The 23079-nt window shown below is 46.4% G+C and overlaps 2 protein-coding genes across 2 annotated transcripts in view; one reads left to right on the top strand and one right to left on the bottom strand.

The window, feature by feature from the left end:
• The first annotated feature begins 360 nt into the window (after positions 1 to 360).
• Positions 361 to 2943, top strand: NKX6-2 (NK6 homeobox 2). Its single transcript, XM_027902828.1, has 3 exons — positions 361 to 1000; positions 1318 to 1490; positions 2153 to 2943. Exons 1-3 carry the CDS (start codon positions 586 to 588, stop codon positions 2399 to 2401), a joined length of 837 nt encoding a protein of 278 aa, XP_027758629.1. The 5' UTR covers positions 361 to 585; the 3' UTR covers positions 2402 to 2943.
• Positions 2944 to 4967: 2024 nt separating this feature from the next.
• INPP5A (inositol polyphosphate-5-phosphatase A) overlaps positions 4968 to 23079 on the bottom strand; it is a 141115-nt gene continuing 123003 nt past the window's right edge. The window contains exons 12-15 of the mRNA XM_027902827.1: positions 12225 to 12336; positions 7941 to 8009; positions 6662 to 6749; positions 4968 to 6568 (exon numbers count right to left, since the gene is read on the bottom strand). Of these exons, the coding sequence (XP_027758628.1) occupies positions 6669 to 6749; positions 7941 to 8009; positions 12225 to 12336 (262 nt within the window). The 3' untranslated portion in view covers positions 4968 to 6568; positions 6662 to 6668. The remainder of the gene's footprint in view (positions 6569 to 6661; positions 6750 to 7940; positions 8010 to 12224; positions 12337 to 23079) is intronic.

The following is a 23079-nucleotide window of genomic DNA, read 5'->3' as shown; positions in this document are numbered from 1 at the left end:
CCCCGGGGTCCCCTCGGGGGTCCCGTCGGGCGCGGCCCCGCCACGTGCGGCCCCGCGCGCCCGCCCGGCCCGGCCGTGACGTGTCTGGGTGGGGGCGCGCGCCGCCCGCCGATTGGGCGGCGGCGGCGGCGCGGGGCGGCGGCCGCCCAATGGGCGCGGGGCGCGCAGGTGCCCGCGCGGTTATCTGCGCGCGGGGAGGGCGCGCGGCGTCCCCGCCGCTGCCGGACACGCGGCCGGGGCCACGCGCGGAGCCGCCGGACCCGCACCCCCTCCCGCCGGACCGCGCAGGGAGCGCAGGGCCCGCAGCCCGCCGGGACGCGCCGCCGCGGGGGCTCTTCCACCCGGGACTCCCGCGGTGCCCCCTGTTCGGCTTTCGCCGCTTTCCAGCCTGGACGTTGGCGGCGCGCGCCGCCGAGCCGCGGCAGCGCCGGAGTTTTCCTGCTCCCGGCAAACTTCGGTACTTGGCTGAGATCCTGCGAGCGGCGAGGAGCCCGTCCCGCCCGCGGCCGCGCTCCCGCGGCGCGGGGCTCCGGCGGAGCGGCCGCGGCGCGGCTGGGAGGGAGCCGCGCTCGCTGATGCCCGCAGATGTTAGCGGTGGGGCAGATGGATGCTAATCGCCAGAGCGCGTTCGTCCTCAGCAGTGCGCCGCTGGCCGCGCTGCACAACATGGCCGAGATGAAGACCTCCCTCTTCCCCTACGCCCTGCAGAACCCCTCCGGCTTCAAGGCGCCGGCCCTGGGCGGACTCAACACGCAACTCCCCTTGGGGACACCGCACGGAATAAGCGACATCCTGGGGCGGCCCGTGGGCAGCGCCAGCAACCTGCTGGGTGGGCTGCCCCGCATCAACGGGCTGGCGGCCTCGGCCGGGATGTACTTCAGCCCCGCCGCCGTCTCCCGCTACCCGAAACCGCTGGCGGAGCTGCCGGGGCGGCCGCCCATTTTCTGGCCGGGAGTGGTGCAAGGCTCTCCCTGGAGAGACCCTCGGCTCGCCTGTCCCGGTAAGTGCAGCCGATTCTGGCGGGTTGCGGGGAAGCAGGTGGCCTGGGGTGCGGATCCGGGGCGCCCCACGCCGCGGGCGGGCGGTGGCGGTGGAGGTGGACGGGGCGGGCGGCCCGGCGAGGCAGCGGGCGCGGCGCTCGGCAGGAAGGCCCGGTGGCGGTCGCGCAGCCCCCGGCGTGTCCCGCACCGAGCCCCGCTCCAGGGCCGCCGGATACCCGAAGCGGCCGCTGCCCCGCAGCGCCAGGCGGGGCCCGGTTCCGGGCCGGGAGCGGTGCAGAGCCCGTCCCTGACGCAGCTCTTTCTCCTCCGCCTTTAGCTCAGACCGGGATGGTTTTGGACAAGGACGGTAAGAAGAAACACTCTCGACCGACTTTCTCTGGGCAGCAGATATTTGCTTTAGAGAAAACCTTCGAACAGACGAAATACTTGGCAGGACCGGAGCGCGCCCGGCTCGCCTACTCCCTGGGGATGACCGAGAGCCAGGTGAAGGTAGGTCCATCCCGCGGGCTCCCGCTTCTCCCGCTCCCTGCCGCGGCCGCTTTCTGCTCTCTCGGTAATTGCCGATGACCACGAATACGGCACAACCGTACAGGGATTTTTTAAGAGTCCTTTAAAATTTATATTTCGGTAGTGGGTAGATTTTAGGCCAATTTCTAGAGCTCCCTGTGCTGCAAACGATTTAATGTGAATAGACATAATATATTCTAAAATGCCCACCCCAACAACCAAAAAAAAAAAAAAAGCCCCCCGCAGGTAATTGCTTTAAACGGCTCACTTCTCCACGAGGATCGTGTCCGCTGGCACAACTTTTACCTTGCGTAACCCCACAAATTTTTTAGCAAAGCCCGCATGAGCATCTGAGCGTTGGGGTGCACTGGGAGCCAAAAATACTTATTTTTCTGCCCACCGTATTCTGTTTCCAAATTAACGACTGCTCTGCAAAGCTGCTGCTTTTACCGCCTCGCAGCCCCGTCTGGCGACAGTCCCGCAGAGCTGGGCAGGTGTCCCCTCCCCGGAGCCGCTCAGGGCCCCGCCAGCCCCGGCCCAGTGCGGGCCCGCGCTGCGGGACGGGTCGGGACGGCCGCGGGCAGGGGCGGGCGCGGCGGCGGGGCCGAGGCAGTTCCTAAGCCGTGCCCGGTGCCGGTGCCCAGGTGTGGTTCCAGAACAGACGGACCAAGTGGCGGAAGAGACACGCGGCGGAGATGGCCTCGGCGAAGAAGAAGCACGACTCGGAGACGGAGAAGCTGAAGGAGAGCTCGGACAATGAGGACGATGACGAATATAACAAGCCTCTGGACCCCAACTCAGACGACGAAAAAATCACAAGGCTATTGAAAAAGCACAAATCCACGAACCTGTCCCTTGTCAGCCCCTGCAGCACCAGCTCGGACACCTTGTGAGGGCACGGGCCGACGGCCGCGATGGGGCGAGTGTAACTGGGTGTTTGAAGTGGTGTGTTGTACAGCCTGAGATGTATGTGAAATGTATATATATTTTTTACAGAATAAGTTATGAAATTATTTTCTTTCTCATCGATGTAAATTTCAGAGAAATTTTTCCGACTTTTTTGGGTTTTATTTGTGTCCCTTTAAGGTTCCTGCTCTTTCCTTTAGCCTTCCTGCTGGTCTCCTGCACCTAACAATCAGGTTTTGTTACGTTTTCTATGGGTCGCCAAATCCAAGCTCAGCCACTTTGTATATAGTAAATTTCAGATTTTGTGATGTATATTTCTAGTGTAAAAACAGCAGTTTTCTTTCACTCCTTGTCCCTCAGTGTTTTGGCGGTTTCATTTCTCCTGCCTCCGGATTTTATGCTTAATAATACCAAAAACAACGCCCAAAAAAAAGCACGAGAGAGAAAAGGACATTTGATTTTTGCATTGGGATCAAATAATGTCTCCACACGTGTTGAAAAGACTTTGTATAAATCAATAAATTATTTAACAAGCTTCTCCTTTAGCGACTTTATTCCCGCGTGTCTCGTTCTCGGTCCTGGCCCTGCTGCTCCTGGAGGCCCGGGGACCCCGGCGCTCCTGGAAGGTGCTCGCAGCCCCCGTGCTGGGCGCTGTTCGGCGGGGGAAAAGGAGCTGCTGCGCTCGGGGGCCGCGTTCGCCGCCACAGGGGAACCCCCCCTGTGGGACCTTCTGACGGCCCCGGAGGGGAGAGACCCCCGGCTGAACGTGCGGCCCGAACCTGCTGGGAGCGCCGGTCCCTGGCTCCCAGAGCGCTGTGGCGGCGGCGGGCGGGGGATGGGGTCCGCTCCGAGGAGGAGAGGTGGAGGCCGGGACACGTCCCTCGGCGCTGCCCAGGCACTGGCTGCTGCTAAAACCCGAACTCGCTGAGATCCGCGGCGGAGACCTGCGAGCTCCTCCGCCTTCCCGCCCCTTCCCGCTGGGATCCCGGGACATGCCCGTGGGCCCTGGTCCAGCACCTGCGGGCGAGCCCATGTCCGAACCGACCGCCGAGGCTCCGCGTTTGTCCCCTCGGCGCACGCGAGGCCCGGTGGGTCTGAGCCGCCCGCGCCGTCAAGGTGCTTTATTTTTTTTTTTTTAATCAATTAACGAGACGTTCTTTCCTTCCCGTGTCTCAGCTACGGCTTCGCAGTCCGAGCAAAGGCAGCGGGCGCACCGCGGGCACTGCCCGGCAACCAGCGCGGGGACACGAACCCCGGCGCGGCGGAACGGGGCCGTGACGGCTCCCCGGGCGGTTGCGGGGCCCGGTCCTGCACCCTCCTTCAGCACCACAGAGGGATGCGGCCCGGCCGCCCCTATCCGCGCTCCCGGGGATGTGCTATCACCCCCGCGCAGATGCCGCGCACGTCGGGGCACGACACGGGCCCGCGTCGGTGGGAAGGGGCCCGGAGCGGCGGGGCCTGCCCCGTCCCTTCTCCGGTGCTGTTCGGCGGCCGCCGCTGGCGCTCCCCGCCCCTCCGGGCGGGGGTCGGGGCCTCCCCCGCCGAGCACCCCCGGTCCCGGTGCCGCCGCTCGCTGGGGCTCATTCCCCCGCGCTCCTGCCGGGGCAGCTCCGCGTCCCGGGGAGGGCGGGGGGTCCCGCAGGTCCCCACGCAGTGAACGCGGCCGCGCTCGGTTGTGCCGCGGTCGCGGAGGGAGCGAATCGAGTTTAGTGATTAATCTTCGCCCGGTTGTGAGCACGCTGAGCCGGGGCGCTGGGACCGGGCTCCTGAGGGGAAATGGCTGGATAAAAACACCTGCGCTGGAGCCCAATCCTTCCCACCTGCCCCTTCCCGCAGCTGTTGAACGAAACGGGCTCGGCGGTGGCCCCCGCGTTACGGGACGAGGCGGCTCCGCTGGACCGACAGCCCCGGGACGCGGCCCGGCGAAGGGACTCGGCAGGACCCGGCCCGGGCCAGAGCCACAGCCAGAGCGCGTCGCTCCTCGGCCCTCCCGGGGCTGCAGCGGCGTGTGCACCGGGATCGGCCCGGCCCGGCTAACCCCGAGCCCCAGAGACGTCTCCGAGGCTGTTTAAATGCGAAAGCTGCGTTCCTAAACCTCAAGAGGTTCCGTTCGGGGTAGCTCTCCGCAGCTCCTGCGCCCCCGGAGGGGTCCGGGCTCCGGACGGCCCCGTGGCTCCCGGCTCCGGCCAGTTCATCTGCACACGAGGCTTCGGTCCCAGCTGGAAAAGGCTGCGGAGTTTTTTTCCTGAAACTCGAGGTAATCACGAAGGAGTTTATGGTGGCACATTTTCTGACCTGCTGGGGACTGGCATCTCGTGAACAGCTCGTGAAACTGCATCCCCCTCCATCAGCGCTCCCACAGCAGATCCTCAGTGGTTTGTATTGTGATTCGATTAACACCAAAACTGCATCCTATCACACAGGTTTTCATGTGAAAAATAACCTTTTTAATTGGCAGGAGATTAACAGGTATCTCATTAATAAGATATGTGACAATTTAATAATTTCCCTGTAATCCCCAATGCCCAAATTAAAGGGGCAGACACAGCCACGTTCACCATGATTAGTTTTATTGCTTGAGAACCAGAGTACTCATTTCTAAAGGCCTTCAAAGTTATCATGAGTTGAGTTCGCTTAAATAGAATTACTGTGTGGTTATAATGCAACATGGCACAATAACAATACAGAGCTGCAGACACCCTTTGGGCAACGATACTTGATATAAACCGGGTTGTGCTGTTGAGAAAACACTCTGCAAGCGGACATCAAATCATTTTCAATGGTAGTGATTTATACCAAAATCAAGCATCAATCTAATGCCATCACGCAGTCCATGAACTCTGTAGTGTTCTAAATTAAATCAATAAAACATACATTTGTGTTTCATCAACAGACTCCCTAATCACCTTTTAATGTTGTATTTAGTGGTGGGAGAAAAATGTCTGTAACAAGACTATATTGTAGGCTGCACTGAGCTACTAACCAGGAAAATTTACAGTTGGGTTGTTGGTTGTTGTTTTTTTTTTTTTTTTCCTTTAACACTGTATAAATACAGTCTGTGTCCAATACAGTTGCTACTTGAAGCAGACTATATTTTTCTTCTCCCGTGTTGTTATTGTTTCAATATAGAATACTTGGCACCAAAAAACAGTAACAAAAGACGGACAAAAACAGTTTACAAAATTCTGGAAAGTTACACCCAAACCTAGCTAAGAACTTCACATTCAATCCTTAATATTACATAGAAAGAAGGGATTATAGGAGTAACAAAGTGAAACTGCTAATATATGTGCTATATAGTATGCTATATATCTGTATCCAGGATGGCACTGCTATATATTATTTATTATATAAATGTTGGTTGTCAATGTACACTTAACTAAACCTGCTAAGACTCCAACACTAACTGCTGATATGGCACTCTCAAGCATTCATATTGGAAAGTATATTTAGCGTAAGTTTGGTCAGGTTTATAAATTATTTATATATCTGTGTATATATACACATACATACATATATATATACACACACATATATATGTATGTATAGAAAGCAGCTGCTGTGTGATTCAAAAACCATGTAACATGGCAGTATAGTAAATAAAATGAGAAAAAAATTATAAAAATGAAAAAAACAAAATACTAAAACTAAAACACAAACCATAAGCCTTGGTCAACAAAGAAAATACCATTTAAAACCATCAATATCTCTATCTATACAGTCCAATGTACAAAACCCCAAAGTGGTAAAGATATATAATGTTAGGCATGATACCTTTAAAAGTTTATAATATGCTGAAATAGCTTTTCCACATTGACAAACACTTATTAAAAGTTGAAGGTCGTGAAATCTAAAATACATAACATCTCTGCTGTCTATTTAGAGTTTTGGCAACAGAACTGTGACATATATATAAAAAATAATTCCACATTTCTACTTGATGTCACATGAACATACAAGACAGTGAGGTATGTGAGGCTTCTCTCGAACAGAGTCCAGATGCTGAAGCATAGTGTACGATCAGCAGTCTAAAAATGTGGCACTCGGGACTGGATTGATCAATACAGCTGTTGGGATTATGGATTTCGGGTGCTGCCTTCCCTCCTACAGGGTGGTTTCACGGAAAATCTTCTCACTTCGTAGGCATCTTTTTCCTGTTGCAGAATTGGCATTTTTTTAAAAAGAAAGATAAACACAGGGGAAATGATGTAGAAAATATAAACGTAAAGGAAAAAGATGATATTTACCACCACATCACTGCACGACACAACACTTGTGCACATTTGCAATAGGTTTACCTGCCCCAGCAGCTATTCGAAAGGACAGGAACACAGGCTGCAGCAAGTTAGGGAAAAATAGAGGTTACACGTTTGAAATAGACACTTTTTTTTTTTTTTTTTTTAACAGTCAGTAGCAAACACAACAAAATGTCGCAATAAGTTTTTGAATTAATCTATCTACAAAATGCATAAGGGTATGACATAATCTCCTCACAGATTTTTCTGCTCCCACTGAAACCTAAGGGACAATTTTCTGCTGATTTCTGTGGGAAGAGAATCAGGTTCCACACACATCTCCCTCCTGTCACAGAATCAGCTCCACTGAAATTGCCATGCCACTTTGGTGACAAAGGAAAAAAAAACAACTGCTGTTTCTGAACTGGCTGTCCTGGTGCTGACACACTGAACTTTTCATTTACTGAGTAAGTTAGTAAACTTCTGTATTTTAAAACATGATTGGGCTGATTCTGGACCAATGCCTTAAGTGCACTCTTCCTTAGAAGACAATGCTCTGTCTCACAAGAACTCTGCCCATGGAGTAAACAGAGGTATGTATTTCTGAGTCTGGATTTATGTGCGCACACACACGTGTAATTACCCACTACCCCTCTCTGCATTATCATTCAGGAGCCTCAGTGCTGATTTTAGATGGGCTTTCAGAGGTTTCCTCCTACTCCTCAACTGGCGTTTTTTCTAAGAAAGTAAATACTCTGTTTTGAGGTATTTCTGACTTAGCTTTCCATCTGGCATCTTTGGCAGAAAACATTGCGAATTTCAGATATTTTTATTAATTTTAACAACAGGTATTTATGTAATTTCATGTCCTTTTTCTATATCCTTTTTATCACTTGTTGTTTGAACATGGAACTACCAATACGTTCTTTTACTAATAAGCACCTAGGCACCAACCTAACTGAAGCTACGATTTAGAAGCATCTCTGATAACCCAATAAAATTACTTTTGTTTTAGAACAGTTTTAAGTGCACAGATGGCTCCTCTTCACTTTCACCGTATCCTGCTTTCATTCCTAGAGCCCACCATCCCATTCTTTATTTGATTTCCATACAAGCAGCTACTCTCTGATACACTGGCTGATTTCGGCTGAATTCAACTTTGAAACATTTTCAAGGCGTTTCTTTAAAAACAGGGCAGAGATATAACTGACTTAAAATTAACAGAACCTAGTGCATACATTCTCCTTCCTAATAAAAACTTAGAAGACACAATACTAAAATGTTTAATTACCTTGTGATCCCCCATGCAGACATTTGGCCCAATGTGGTCATATATTACTATCTTCTCATCATTTTCTGACTAGTTAAAAAAAAACAAAACACAACAAAACACTAGTCAGTCCCAGAATTCTCCAGATTACATACAGAAACAGAAAGAAACATGGAAATATTGTGCAAATAGGTCAAACCACTTTCTGAATGAGGTGATATTAACACATCTTTGCCTGGCTTCTCCAGAGAAAGTCCATGTAAAATGCACTTTTATGTCCAGTCCTGCCTGCAGGAATTTTTGTGCAGTTTATGCAGCAATTTGTGCAGTTTGCCCTCAGAACAGAACTCCTGATCTCTCTGCACCTCCTCCCCGTGCTGCAGCCTTGGGAAATGTTCATGGCTGATTCTGAGCGGGGGGAAACGAGGGACTCCTGGTAGCTGCATTCCAGGCTTCTGCTGCAAAATGCAGCTGGCACATTTGACCAGTCCTTTTTAAAGAACAACACACAATTTTTATTGAATTAGGTGTGATAAATGTTGTTCTCTGAATTAAATGCAATACACGTTGCCTTATAAAAGCATTTGATTTCATCATACAGGGGATTTTAAATGTTCAGAGAGATGAATGATTATTTTCAGGTTATGAATGTAATCTTTAACAATTTCTCTGAGACAAATTTCTTCATCTGAAAAAAAAAAGCATTCAGTGATTTTATGAAAATCAGCAAATGAAAGATGACATCCCTCCAGTCTCCATTATGAATTGCTTTCATTTTGTTCCATGTCGAACTTTACTCTCACACACCGAACTTCTGAAGCATTTGTAGCTTAATGAACAATAAAATGTACTCATCTTTCTGCCGTTTGCAATAAGCGTGATTTGGAGGCTCTGTTTTGATCCTCCAGCACAGCACTTCAGAAATAAATACAAATACCTTGCCATACAAGACAACTTCTTATTATGCTAATTTTTATAAGCTAATTAAATCTGCAATCTGCACACTCTCCAGTCTCTAATACAATTGATCAATACAGCTGTTGGGATTAAACTAGTTGGCAATACTAATTTATTTTGTATGAAACAGTCAAGACTTTCTCATCTGTAATCAGTCAAGTTTGACTGGGCAATAACTTTATATAAACAGTAGCATTTAGGACTATAAAGTTAAAACTGAATTATCTTTAGTGCAGTAAGGAAGCTTAAGGTCAGATTTACTTTATAGCACGGTTGCCTGCCAAAAATATAAAAACATAACCTTCTGCATTGTATGCATGAGCACTTTCCAATATTTCAAGATCATAATGCCACCAGCATCGGAAGTGGGGATACATTCATCAAAAGCGACTTGATAATTTACAAAGGCAGCATAAAATTGTGGATTTTCAACTGCATAATCTTTAGACAGATAAACAAATTACAGCAGTGCACAAGCAGAAACAATATCCACTTGGCTGAGCATTCATTACTTCACGCGATCAGGCATCAGCGCAGCTCCCGAGCAGTGGGCAACCTTTGGTGGTTTAGGGCTCAGGAAGCATAAAATAACATGATGGTGAGGTAACCGACCATGGCATGATAGATGATGTTGCATGAAAGCTGTTTACAGCCCCATGTCTGTACAATCTGTAATGCCTACTGTGTGGCTGAGCACACCGTGCAGTGGCAATTTGTGCACGCTATCCTTTCCTTACCTGGGATCTAAATGCAGATTTACAACAATTTTGGTTTGAAATAAAATATAGAACTGCTAAGGCAGAAAAATAAACTCTTTATTTGCCTATATGAAAAATTAATACAGCAAAATAATTGCCTGCATAAAAATATTCGATAGATAATTACAACAAAAAAACCCTTTAAAAATTCAAACAACATATTTAAAGGATTTGTTACAGTCTAATCAGTTAATTAAAATTGGCTTTTACTTTCTTCACAGTTCCTTTTAAAGCTTCAAAGTGCAGGTCTGGAGTAAATTCTCACTGCAAGGCCAGTGCTGCTCCCTGTGCAGAGCCACAGAAACCTGTAGGGTCGTTTTGCCCTTTCCTCTATCAGCTCAGCATTCTTTTCTAAGGACTGTTTTCTGGGCCAGAATCCCAGGGTGGCTTTGGGCTGGATAACTCCCGTGCTGGTACAGACCCACTGGTTAAAGCCCTGTGCCAGCCTGGCCTCAGCAACACCCGTCACTCTGCACATTTGTTTCTGGAGATGCCCCGAACTGCCTGATCGCAGTTTGCAAATGCAAAGCTCCACAGACAGAATTCTGTGCGCTTTTAAAGGTAAGCTCTGAGTGATCCAACTGACTGGGTTTTTGTTGCACAGACACTGGGAATTGGGTAACTCACCTCAAAGTTACAAACTTCTCCAGTGCTCTAACTTTGTTTTCCTTTGTTTAATTTTCTCCCATTATATCCAAGTTATAGCCCTCTAGATAATCGGAAAGAATTCCTTTCCCTCTGTAGTGTTTACACTCTTCAAGCCTTTGTGTACACTTCTATCTCCTTATTCATAGCTTTAAGAAAAAAAATCTTCCCTCATTGGCCACTCTTTCCATGGTTTTAATCCTTTGTTCTTTAGGAATTTCATGAGCACCAAGTACTATCTGTAATATTTTGTGTAAAATCTCACTTTTTCACATGATGTTTTTGCATAAGAAGATCAAATAACACTGATTTTGACATTACTATTTGACTATAAAGCCTGTATACAGGCTTTATAACACATAAGCTTCACAGGTTTCTTTAGTAAATACTGCAGTGAATGCATTGTCTAAAATTTGGGTGAAACTTCTGAGATGTCGTGCAGAAGACTTCTTACACGTTAAAGTGTGTGAGGAAGTGCACTGACTTGAAATTCGAGTAGCTACAGAAAACATGTTCCCAGCCTTTCAGGGAGTTATATACTGCAAAGCAAACAGTCTAATCATGAGATAAATAACCCTGATGAGAGAGAAACAGAAGGTTATAAACTTCAGGAGAGCAAGTTTCAAGGGTGTAATTAATTTAAACAGGGGGGGAAAAAAGCCATGAAGCTGTAGGACGTGGATTTACTTGCAAAGATTACTTTCTGTAATTCACTCCCATTAAACTGCATTAATTATACAGGAACACACAGACAGACACGGGACTTTGGGCAATTTGGGGTTTGGAAAGTGTTACAGTCACAGAGTCTGGTCGGCAAGACCCCCTTGCTGCAGCAGCGCTGGAATGTGGCAGCACATCCATTCCTGCATCACACCCCCAGCCAGAGGGGCAGGAAAACCAGCTGGGAGCAGAGAGATGTGGGAGAGATCTCCTCAAATCCCACACCCCTTCCCTGCTCTGGTCTGGCCCTCTGGGGCAGCTGGCAGCTGGGGCCAGCAGGACAGGGAGCCAGGTGCCACGAGCAGGCACACAGGGAACATAAGCAGGGTAAGCTGGCAGAGGCTGACCTGGTCCAGTGCTCCCACAGAAAGGGGCAGGGCAAAGTGGAGCAAGGAGAGAGGAAACGTCAGGAGAGGAAAACTCGAAGGCTCCTGGACCATATTTAGGTCATTTAACTTTGGACAGAGTATCACCAAGTTTACCCTATCTACTTACCCTAAAATCACAGGAGGAACCGTACGTTCTAAAAATGTTGCACAACAATATCTTAAAGGCTCTAACAGAATGTCTAAATGTAGGGACCTAATTGGTGCACCAGAGTTAGGGGCCTACTTGCTGGAGACTGCCCTCAGTCAGGGACAGTGATAGATTTGGTCCGTCTAGGACTTACATATTCTTGGGAATACCTTGGGAAATCTACCCCTATGTAACTTAGGTGCCTCCAGCTGTTGCTGGACAGGTTCTTCTCTCAATTACATGAATTCTCAGCCAGCACCACTCGTACCTGCTTTCATCTGCATCCCTGTTGAATCTTTGGGACAGGCAGAGCTGTTGCTTATGTCACTGTAGGGTGGACTGGGCTGGGGCACTAGTGGGGCCTTGGTGTTTTCTGTTACTGTCTTTAAAGCAGGCAGTTTCCCAGTGCTGTGCTCGCAGTACAGCACTGAGGAGCACAGAGGGGGTAGAGGACAGAGGACAGGCAGCCAGCGTTGGCAGCTCAGACACCAGAAGAAGCTTTTGGTCACTGCCAGCAGGTTACTGGTACAAATCCACCCCCTGGGGTGCAAAACACTGGAGGCACCTCCCTTTCTTAGTGCCGTGGTGTGCTCTCTCCAGCCTGGAGAGCGTCTGCCACAGGCAGGCTCAGGGACAGGCAGGGTCTCCCAGCCCCAGGTGCCCAGCAATGCGGTGTGGAGGCAGCTGGAGGCTGCAGGTCTGTACTTACTTTCAGAATGAGCTCCTTGGCTGAGTGGGACATCAGGATTCTGTCGCACCAGGCTGGACATCTCGTGTTCATGTACTGCTTTCCCTGGCTAGAATCCTCACTGTAGGGATAACTGCAAACAAATCCCAACCACATGCATCAGTGACTCCTTGCAAAGCATCCTGAAACCTCTGGTTCAAAGGCCCACAGTAATTACAAAATTTCACTGGCAAAAAGCAGCTTTTCTGGACGCCTCTCGTACATGTTTTTCTTTCCTCCTCCCCCCTTCCTTTTCCTGTGCTTTCTCTATGTCTCTTCTCAGATATACAACCCTACATGTTAAGACACACAGTTTTGAAAGTCTCACCTCCTGCCTTGTGCATGTGAGAGTGTTTAAAGACAGCAAACTGTTTATCTGTGTGAAAGTAGGAAAATCAGTTCAACAACAACTTCAAATTAGGCACTTTACTGTGACTGTGGAAAATGCATACACAGAAGATGAAAAAGGAAACTTATATAAAAAAAAGGTTCATCTCATTGGATTTCTTTGAGGATTCTCTCGAGGAGAGTTATCCAGGAACAATTTACAGAAAACAGAGTTCAGAGTGCTGGGATCACTGCAGCTGTACAAACCTCCCCCGGACAGATTATTTTAGAGTGACAGAAGGGAAGACAGGATAGGACAGCAGGTTTTGCAGGGGATTCCTTCAGAACCAAGGAATCAGGAATGTGGTTTAAGGAAAACTATGCTGACTACATAAGATCCCGCAGCTCTCTATGAAATTGTATTAAGAAAAAGTACATTATTTTGTAAAGATATCTTGAATAGAAGCTGATTAAATGGTAGTTACACTCTGGGGTCATCACAAAAGTGCTGTGGCATCTCCAGTGCATTCTAACGTAGCTTTAAAAGGCAAAAGAAACTGTTTATTTTACTCTACAGGATCTAACTAGAGTTAACACACCTGTGTGAGCCCATGGGCTGACATCTTCTGAAGCACCTGAAAGGCAAACTCTGGCTCAACCTCAGCAGGCTGAGGCCAAAGCTCCTTATCTCTTACAGATGTTCTCACTGGTTTAGTATGATAGAACTTTGCATTTGATGATGGCTCATCACACTGTAAGGCCCCCTGTTTTCCAAAATGGCATGGAAGAGTAGCCAGGGAGGGGTTTTGGAGAAATCCAGAGGGTTTGTGACAGGCTCAATTTCTTAAATATTGGGCCTGAGCAAATTAAAGTTTGCCCTTGATAAATGCCTTAAAAAAAATAAATCTACCTACGTCTATGTGAGTGCATTTAAAATGACATTTGCATTTTATTCTGCTCATCACTGAATTCATAAAGGAAATACTGGAGGTTTTTCTGATGTGTGTGTTAAAATAAAATTTCTGGTATCGTAACAAAAGGGTTTGCATGCTTGAAGAGAAACTTATTTACCACCCTGCTTGGTGTGATACTCTGAAACAGACATATAGCTCTCTACCAAATGGGTTTACAAGCTACACTGCCATTACAAAGATTAGCCATGGCAAACGTCCAAGAAAAGCGTTCTGAGCGTACTGGAACAAACCAGTGATCTCAGTACCTTTTCCACCTCATCAAACCTAACAAGACTCATTTTCAAAACATATTATGAGAATTCAATTTGCTGCTTCACTGACATACAGAAGTACAGCTTACTTCTGAGTGTCTGTGAAATATTTTGATGATGTAATACTGTTGGTAGGAGAAGCTCTTTGTCTGCAATTTAAGGGTTGACTTTTTCTCGTAACCTCTTACTTTAGTTACTCCAGAACCCCACATAACTGAAGCCACTTTCTGTGACTTAAGGTATAAGAATCAATCACATTTCACATAATCCTTCCTTTTACGCTATTAACTGTATGGCTTTTGAAGTATGATGTTCCATGCCTAGAATGATCTGTTACTGCTATGTGTTACAGCATTTCACCCAAGAGCCTATATTCTATGAAATGGTATTTATCAATTTGCTTTATTGATCTTAATGTTATCTCAGGGTGAAAACTTCTGCAAATTTTTCAAGGTCTTTAGCACCGATCAGCCAGTCAAGAAGTTACTGTAGTTTACAAGTATCTTTGACAAATCAGATTTCTAATGGCTGGGACAGAGATAAAAATAAATGCTGCAAAAGTTATCCAGACAAAATGACCTGTAGGTGATAACTTAATACAATACAGTGGGGTAAGCTCTTCTTTTTATAAGGCAGAATCCTTCCTCCCAGCCAGAAGTGTGGAGGGTTCTGTCTTGCTGCACTCTAATAAGCCTTCTCCCTCCCTCCATCCCCTTTGGTGTGTGCAAGTCCCACTCTCAGTGAAATGCTGACACTCACATAATAAAAAATCATAATGAGATACATGGCCAAAAAATAAGGGCTAGTAACTATTTGCTCTCCTCCTTCATGCTCTAGAGGGGTCAAAATTTGGAATATGCAGGATTCTTTTGTGGATGGGCAAACAGTGGTCATAGCTAAACAGGACTCAAAATTTCCATGAGGGATTCTTTTTTTGTGACTCACTGGGTTGTGGGTACAGGATACTTCAGTTTGTTATAAGCTACTGATCTTAAATAGATTTTTGCAAATAAGAGCTCTGTTAGGGGTTTCTGGAATAAAACTCACGGAAGAAATTTTTGTGAAGCATGCTGCTGAACGTGTAGTATTCCAGCCCCAAACTGTCCAAATAACACACCCCCCTGAAGCTGACTCCATCATACTGTTCTGTAGCTAAAGCAATATGGCATGAAAATAGTGTGACTGCTTCCAGAACTCAATCACCTGCCTGTGAGCTCTGAAGCTTTTGCTTAGTTGGAGTGTTTTTAAGGGTCTTCTCCCCAAAGGATACTCTGGTGTTTTATGTGATGTTGCCTCCTTTGGATGCCTTCCCACCAGCTGGTGGGATTATAAACCAGTCAAGACAAGCAACAGAAAGAGAAGCCTGAGAGATGCACAAGAATTTTGGGAAGCCAGGCTGATGATTCCGGTGCTGCTACAACAGGAAGATGTCACAGAATTAAAGACTCAGGGAAAATGTCCAAAGCCTCAGTCCTGTCCTGGTCTAGCATTCGGTGCCAGCCACGGACACGAGCTCTGTGCCCAGGAGACAGTCCCTGGGTGTGCTGTGCACGTGTGTGCTGGGCTGGCACTCGGCCCCACAGCCAGGGCTTCAGGGAAACTGGGACACAAAGGCACAACACTCGCTTTGCTCCTTCCCGTCCAGCCTCTGCCCACACAGCACAGATCACGATGGAACCCAGGGAAGTGGAAAACATTTCCACTGTCTTCAGTGGGAAACCAAGACATGAGTGTGCCAATACACACTGATATTTGACCATTCTAGCTATGTTCTTTCTAGGGTGGCTTCACAATTTCCCTCCTCCTTCCTTCCTTTCAAACCCACTTCTCACCTGCTTCTTTGCCGTCAGACATGAATAGTCTCTTTAAAGAATACTGTAAATTTAAGATTGTGTGCGTGCAAAAAGCAGAACCATTCTTGTAATGCCCACCTTCCAAAATACATCAAGCATAAGATTGTCTACAATCAAGTGCTTTAAACTAGCTTTGTTTGCTGGTATCTCCAGCCTCTTTTAACACATTTAATCCAAGCAAATAAGGAACTCACAGTTCTTAATTCAAAACTAAGTAATTCTAGTTAACAGATTTTTCTCATCTTTGAACTGTAGAAATAATTACAGGTTTGATAAAAACAACTGCAGATCTGATAAAAATAATTTTAAAGGCCTCTACACCAAATAATCAAAAGTTAAAAATTTCAGTGTCAGTCTCCACAGGGAAAGCTTTGTGCCATCTTTCTCTGCTTGCATCATTAGCCTTAACCACCAGGATGGTGACTGTGGTAGAGGAAAAGGGAGAACCAACTCTCCACGTCCCAGAATTACAAAGGAAAGGATGTATTTTTCTCCCCTTTTAGTAGAATTCTGCCTCAATCACAATCCACCTTGTGCAGTGCAGAGAAAACAGTGATCTTGAGAAGGAATAGTGAGTGCTCGTCTAAAAATGATGACATAACAGATAAAGGCTTCTAGGTACCACTGAAACATAAATGATAAACAGATATAATGCTCACACATACAGGTGCTGTAGGTCAGGTAAGGCTGTACACACTTCCTAACCTTAGGACTCCGTATGGTTACAGGTGATGTCACCATCACAACCATCATCAATAGTTTGTTACACACACTATTATATCTACTTAAAAATACAGTAGGGAAATGAGGAATTCCACGTGGAACAACTTTTCTGCCCTGTTTAAAACAGGAACAAAGTTGGAATTTAGGACCTTAACCACTCATGTCAGCAGAGTAATTAATAGCAGAAAAAGCCTGATATTCTCTGTGTATGCCAGTCAAGAGAGTTATGCAAAATGCACTTGGACTGTGCCTGCACTGGATGATGGAGGGACAGGTGGTTTTGGAGCTGGAGCATCTCTTTGAAAGGCCTGTACAATTTATCTCCAGTTGTTTAGGATTTGCTTTTTCTCAACATGTTGCTTCTAGCTGCTTTTCCATCTTATTTCACAAACTTTGGTTTCAGTTACACTTATTTAATCAGGATTACGGTCAGGTGGGTTTTCTGAATAAAACCTCCAGCAACATCACTCATATAATGCTCAATGTTGTTGAAATTTAACCAAACACTTTGATGAATTGCTAACTCTGTTAATAAGGAGTAGGCTGTCCAATGAACTACTGGTGTCACAGTCAATAAGGATGAGAGCTACTTGGCAACTGTTTAGGGAAAATAAACCATTAAGAGGGTCAGTAATATCAGAGCACTACTGCTGTTGACAGGTATTGTCAAAGATGATTAGACACCTTTACAAAAATGCTTACTGCAGGGTGAAAAGCCTTCCGACATCGTAAACCATCCTGTCAGCAGAGCCTTAACTTGAAACACATGCCAACAATGCTGTGTATATAAATGTCTCCTTAACTGGCATTTCCAGTCAGGAAGGATGCTCCTAATGAACTCTTCTCTTGTGTAAGAATGGGTAAAATCTGCTAGTGACATGGGTGAAATGTAGTTTCCAACAGGAAACAATGAAATCCCTTTGGAGGACTCTCACCTTTAACAGTTTGCTCCCAGCTCATGGAGAGCACAGGGGACACGTCCTGCTCCTGGAAACACTCCGGGTGCTGCTCTGGGGACTCTGCTTTCTACACTCAACACACTTCCAGTGGCACTGGAGGGAGTGTGGCAGCACCCACCGGGAAACAGTGAGGAAAATTCAGCTGCTTGATCTTTTTTAGTATGAGAAAGGTCACTCTGAACAACTGTGCATTGTACATCCGGGTTCAAATGCAGATGCTATGGCAAACTTGATCACGTTTCAGGGAGTGGAAATGCCTCCTTGTGCTCATCTGTCAATTGCCCACACACTTCATATCCCTGACTTTTTTTTCTAATACAGAATATTTAAGATGGAAATGAATTACAAAGCATCAATGAAAACTGAGCTTTTTACGGGAAGAGCTGAGATACAGTTTTGATTTGGTCTACAGTTTGATTTCTGAACTTGGGTATGAGTATTCATATTTACTAAGCCATCTGTCATTTTTAGGTCTTTCTATTTACACATGACATTGAGAGAGAACTTCAAAAGCAAAAAAAAATTCCAATCACTCTTCATCAGGAAATTATTTCCTATTTTTGTATTTTCTAAGAAAATGGAGGATTAATTTATCTTCAGCTCTGACACATTCTCAGATTGAATAAGTTCCTCTTACCCAAAGCAAGCATAGTAAATGTAGACTGCCAGTTCAACCTTCGAGCGCTCCAAAAGTTGTAAGGCCAAAGATACAAATAAAAATATTTTCATGTTTTTAATTGACACTCAGCATTAGTGTGAGCTGGTACATGAGTGTGATTTCAATAAAGTATCATTCGGCCAATCCAAGTATGACATCTAAGTTTTGTCAGCTTCCAGATCCTTAGTTTCTTCCTCCAAATTGAACTATCATTTTTTATTTCCCTGAACCTGAAAGGGAGATTTGCATTCCCTAGTCCTCTTCCTAACAAATGACCCCACGTAATTTATCTTCATATGCTCATCTTAGGCAGCGGATCCAAGCTGAGCAGTGAGAAACATTGCTGTTTGAATTAAATTAGCTGCTTCATATGTACCAAAACACTAACAAGCCTTGGTGATGCTCTGCGAGCCAACCGGCCACGATACACGTCTCACTTCAGCCAAATCAGGAGGGCAAACACAGCAGTTAAAGTACAATGCGTTAAACAGCTGCTACTTGCACAGGCTACACTAACACCATGGTGATCACACCAACAATCGGAGTCAAAGGTGACAGTGGGAAGGGGGGGTCACCCGGGCAAACCGGCAACAAAGGGCACGAAGGGTAAACAGGACTCGAGCCCTGAGTCCGGGCACAACACAAAACAGGAGGGTTAATGACACGGTGGCTTTCTCAGAGTCCTTCTTACAGCTTTATGTTGGGCATATTGCTTTTTGGCTTAACCCACTCCTTTGGAAAATCCGGGTCTGTAATACGCTCCAGGGGGAGCGCTCCTGTATCACCAGTGTCACTCTGGACCTTTTTCTGTTTAAAAAAAACCCCATACAAACCCAGAGCCCCTTTGTTTTTCCAGAGAGCAAAACGCAGCCCTTCACTTTCTGCCCAGAACAGTGTCCATAGTGGAGATCTAACAGACCTGGGAGAGCTAACAGACCTGGGTTATTTGGCAAGACTAAAATGGATTATTGGGCAATACTGGTGCATCGGTGAGGGGACACTGAGGGACACACTAATGCTTTAATAATAGTAATGTTGTTCCCCACTCAGTGTGTGCAATACTGCTACTATTACAAGTGAAATTATGAATAATGTTGGCTTGTTTGGAAGGACCCAGTGCTGGCTTGTTCCAGCAGAACAGCCTGATACTACTGCATGTGGCTGTGCTTGAGCTCGTGGCCCTTTCTGGGAATGTGCCTGGCTTAGAGCATGTTACTTTGGGGCTGTATTCCATAAAGTCTCATACTGGAAAAAAATAACTGGGAAGCTGAGGCAAGAGGTGGGGCAGGGTTCAGGCTCCAAACTATTGGGCTCTTCAGTAGCATGTTCACACAGGTATACAACAATGGACAGCCTGGCTGGCAGCAAAGTCCACAAGCTCTTTAGAATTTGCTTTCCTTTCTGCTTGCAGTATGGTCTGTGGTCCCAACGCACACATGGTGTACAGTAACACTCAGTCCTTGAAACTTTTTTCCTTTCTTTTTCCCTATGTCACAGTTCCTTAAACCAAACAGAACTGCTTACATGGGTAGTTCCTCACAAATTAAAGAAACACCCTATTTCAATTTGGAAATTAATTGTGAATGATGGTTAGAGTGGCACTGGTTTAATATGAGGAGAAAAATGGAGATAAGATCTGTCTAAAACGCCATTGTAATGATTAAATTCTAATTGTTTTGGAGGAAATGACAGCTGTCTCTCTGCTTCCAGATGGGAAGCTGTTTCTGTGCTCCAGCCTTGTATACTGGAAGCACCCAGACAACTGCATCATGTCCTGTGGGAATTTGTTCCCTGGGGGCTGAGAGATCTCTGTGTCATTTCAGAGACCTCACTAATACCTGGGAGGGGTTTTACAGTGCACAAGTAGGTATTAAGTATTTCTGTTCAGTGGACAATAATTCTTAATTGGCAAAGAAAAAAGTTACAAAAGTACCTGATAAAGCAAGCATAGAAATAATTTAGGGCTTTCACACTTTTTACTCTATTTGAGAGCCCAACTCCTCCTTTAGTGGGACAACAGGACCCAGTAGTGTTACTGAGGTGATGCTCTAGGAAATGGGAATCCTGTTGGCCTCAGGAGTACAGCAGGCAATGTGTGTGTGACCTGAGAACATGCAGTGAGGGTACTGGAAAGGAAGGACAGCCTGCTGACACCTAAACCATAATTTTGTCCTTCTGTTTCACACCCAAGGGTGACCTCGGGGCTCTGTGCACTGGAACCCTCGGGGCTGGGTATAGCAGGCAGGGCTGTTGAGCTCTGGACAGTCTCTGCAGAAGGGAAGGAACAAGGGAATGCTCTGGGCTTGGCTCTGTGCAGAGCGGGCAAATCAGACCAGAAAAATGCAAGTATCGTTGTGCAAACTACCTGAGAATAGGGAAAGGTCACGGGACAAAATACAAGGGCAGAAAAAAAACCAGATCATAGGCTAAATAAGATTCTGGCAGAATTAGGAACCAGTGCCAGAGAGAATTCCAAAGGAGAAGCACTCTGCCGAGAGTAAATGAGATTCAACTTGTCTCCTGGTGAGAGGTGTCAAAGCCAAGATACTGCCAGTGCAGAGGGTGTGCTTGAGACAAATATCACACAGGGGGTATCTAAGACACAAACGTATGTCCAACCAGTGAATTACATGACAGCTTAATTCAACAACAAGAGTAGGTCACTTTAAGAGAATGATTAATACATGAGATTGCTGTGCATGCAGCCTTATCTGAGAGCAAACCTTGTACGTGGGCGTGAACTCTTGCTAAAGTCAGCTCCTATCTTTGCTATACAACAGCTACAAGAATAATTATAATAATTAATGGAGAACAGTGATAAAGGTAACAATTGCCCACCTGTATATTGACAGACCACAGTGTTGTTACTTCTTTTTTCACACCTCCTGCCCTTTGCAGTGATTGCTGACTACCACGAAGTCCTTTGCAGCCTCACACTGGGCTGTTTGCTCACAGCCAGGCTGTTCAGCCCGTGAGTGACAGAGCTTACAGAGTTTAAAATGCTGAATTGTGTTTAGTCTCCAATGGCTCAGGTTGCTATGGGCTACATTAGATCACAAAGGGTAATGAGATGAAAACATGAATATTCACTATATAAAGTAAAAGGCCTCAAAATATAGCAGTATAGGAATGGATGAATAATGTCTGAAAAATACTCTACTGGCAGGATTTTTTACAGCCTGTCTAAGGCAGCAGGCCTGCCATGCAGCCCGTGGTTCCTTGTTAAGCTGTGACCCCCTCCCAGGCTGCCCTGGGCTGTTCTCTCTGGGCAGAACCTGCCGGGAGCCCCACGGACACGGCACCAGCACAGACACGTGGGGTCCACAGCGGGTGGGATAAGGCTCTTTTCCTCCACTCACTGCATTCCTGGCACACTCCTCTGAGGCATGGGCATACAGGGGGTGAGCTGACAGGGCTCAGGCACACACATGAAGAATTGGAAGGGACTCAGAATTGCAGAGGCATTTAGGAAAATACTTGGATATCAAGTACCCTGCTGAACAGAGAGGAGATAACCAAGAGGCCTGCAGATGCTGCCAGTGCTACAGAATCACAGAAACAAGGAATGGTTGGATTGGAGGGGGCCTTAAGCTCCATCAAGGCTTTGTCCTGGATGCCTCTGAGGGGTGACTACCTGAGCACCCCTCTCTCTGCACTGCAGCACGATGGGCACCCTGGGCAGGAGGGAGAATTCACATCACATCAAGCAGACATATGCCTTAAACTAAATGAAAGTACTGCACTGGAGAAAAACAACACATTTGAGTTCCCTAAGTATGCCTGCAGAGGTGCTATTTTTTAGATGTGGCTGTAGGAGAGCTCAGAAGTGGCTCCCGAATTCTTCCCACATTCAGAGGTAACTGAGAGGTCCTGAAGCTGACATGCACTAACACAGAGTCTGTCGAGACCTTGTGCAAACCCCCTTGCATGTACAGTAACAGGAATTTGCTGTGCTGCCTTAATAGCATTCCACTTACAGATACAAATTCAATTTTTAACTAGGAATTCTCATAGAACTATTATATAAATATATAACTATAAAAACTAACATACGATTAAAAATATGAATGTATTTATATAAAATCTAGCAAATGCCATTTGCATTTTGCTTAGTAGTTTGAAAACTTAGAACTGAACTGCTGTTTCAAAAGGGCAGAAAAAAGAAGACAAATAGTGGATTAATGGCTAGATAAACAGCCTCGATTTAATTTAAATTAAATTTAGGCCAATATCAGCATTCGCCTGCCATTTCATCACTCCTGCCAAGGCTCTGGTCTCCATTCCTAGAGTTTTTTTTCACATTTTATCCTGTGAACTGCAGAAGGAACTCTGACAGCACAACTCAGCTCCCTCCTGCCCATACAGGCGGGTGGCTGGCCCTGACAGCATCCTCTCCTTCTGTACTTGTCCTTTTGACCTCATGGCTGCTGCACTCAGAACGAGTAACCCAAGGCAGATATGCTGCAGGGGTAGGAAAATCCTCCTGCAACAGCCTGGGCAGGGGGCTCTTCCTCTGATCCTGCCCTGAACCAATGGGAAGCAGGTCTTTTACTTCTTTTGAAAACTCTCATGTCAAGTTTCAGCCCACAATAAATGTGATAGTCATTACAAACTTGTAAAATCTAAATACAGAATTGACTGTCCTGGCTTTTAGGGATTTAAGCCAGGTCTACGAGGTTGTACTAACGCAGTTACAGTGTTTTATCAGCCTTTCCCAAGGGACAGTCAGAGTAACACACCTTCCTGCAGAGGGTTTAAACGAGGGGTGTCCTCACTCAGAACACCACACAGCACGGAAGGTCTGCAGTTGGAGGCAGTTCTCTTCCAAATACCAACTGAGAAGAGCTGTTTGGGGATGTTCCTGTTTCCTCCATGGCTGGCTGGACTTGGCAAATGCAGCAGTGACAGGAGAGGCCTTGGGTAGTTTGATTACTTACAGAATTATCTGTACTACTGCTTAGAGACAAGCAAGAATTCAGCAGTGTACCAAAAATACTGTGAAGTATTCTTGGCTCAGTACAGAGTCTCCATTCTCTACAGAATTAAAAAGTAAACTTTTTTATGCTTTCTACAACATCAGAATTTTACTTTT

This window comes from Empidonax traillii, unplaced genomic scaffold (genome assembly GCF_003031625.1).
Source record: "Empidonax traillii isolate 1590-97213 ecotype Southwest subspecies unplaced genomic scaffold, ASM303162v1 scaffold912:size315693, whole genome shotgun sequence".
Classification (NCBI taxonomy): Eukaryota; Metazoa; Chordata; class Aves; order Passeriformes; family Tyrannidae; genus Empidonax; species Empidonax traillii.
The sequence above is the reverse complement of the archived record's forward strand: the minus strand, read 5'-3'. Positions and strand labels throughout refer to the sequence as shown.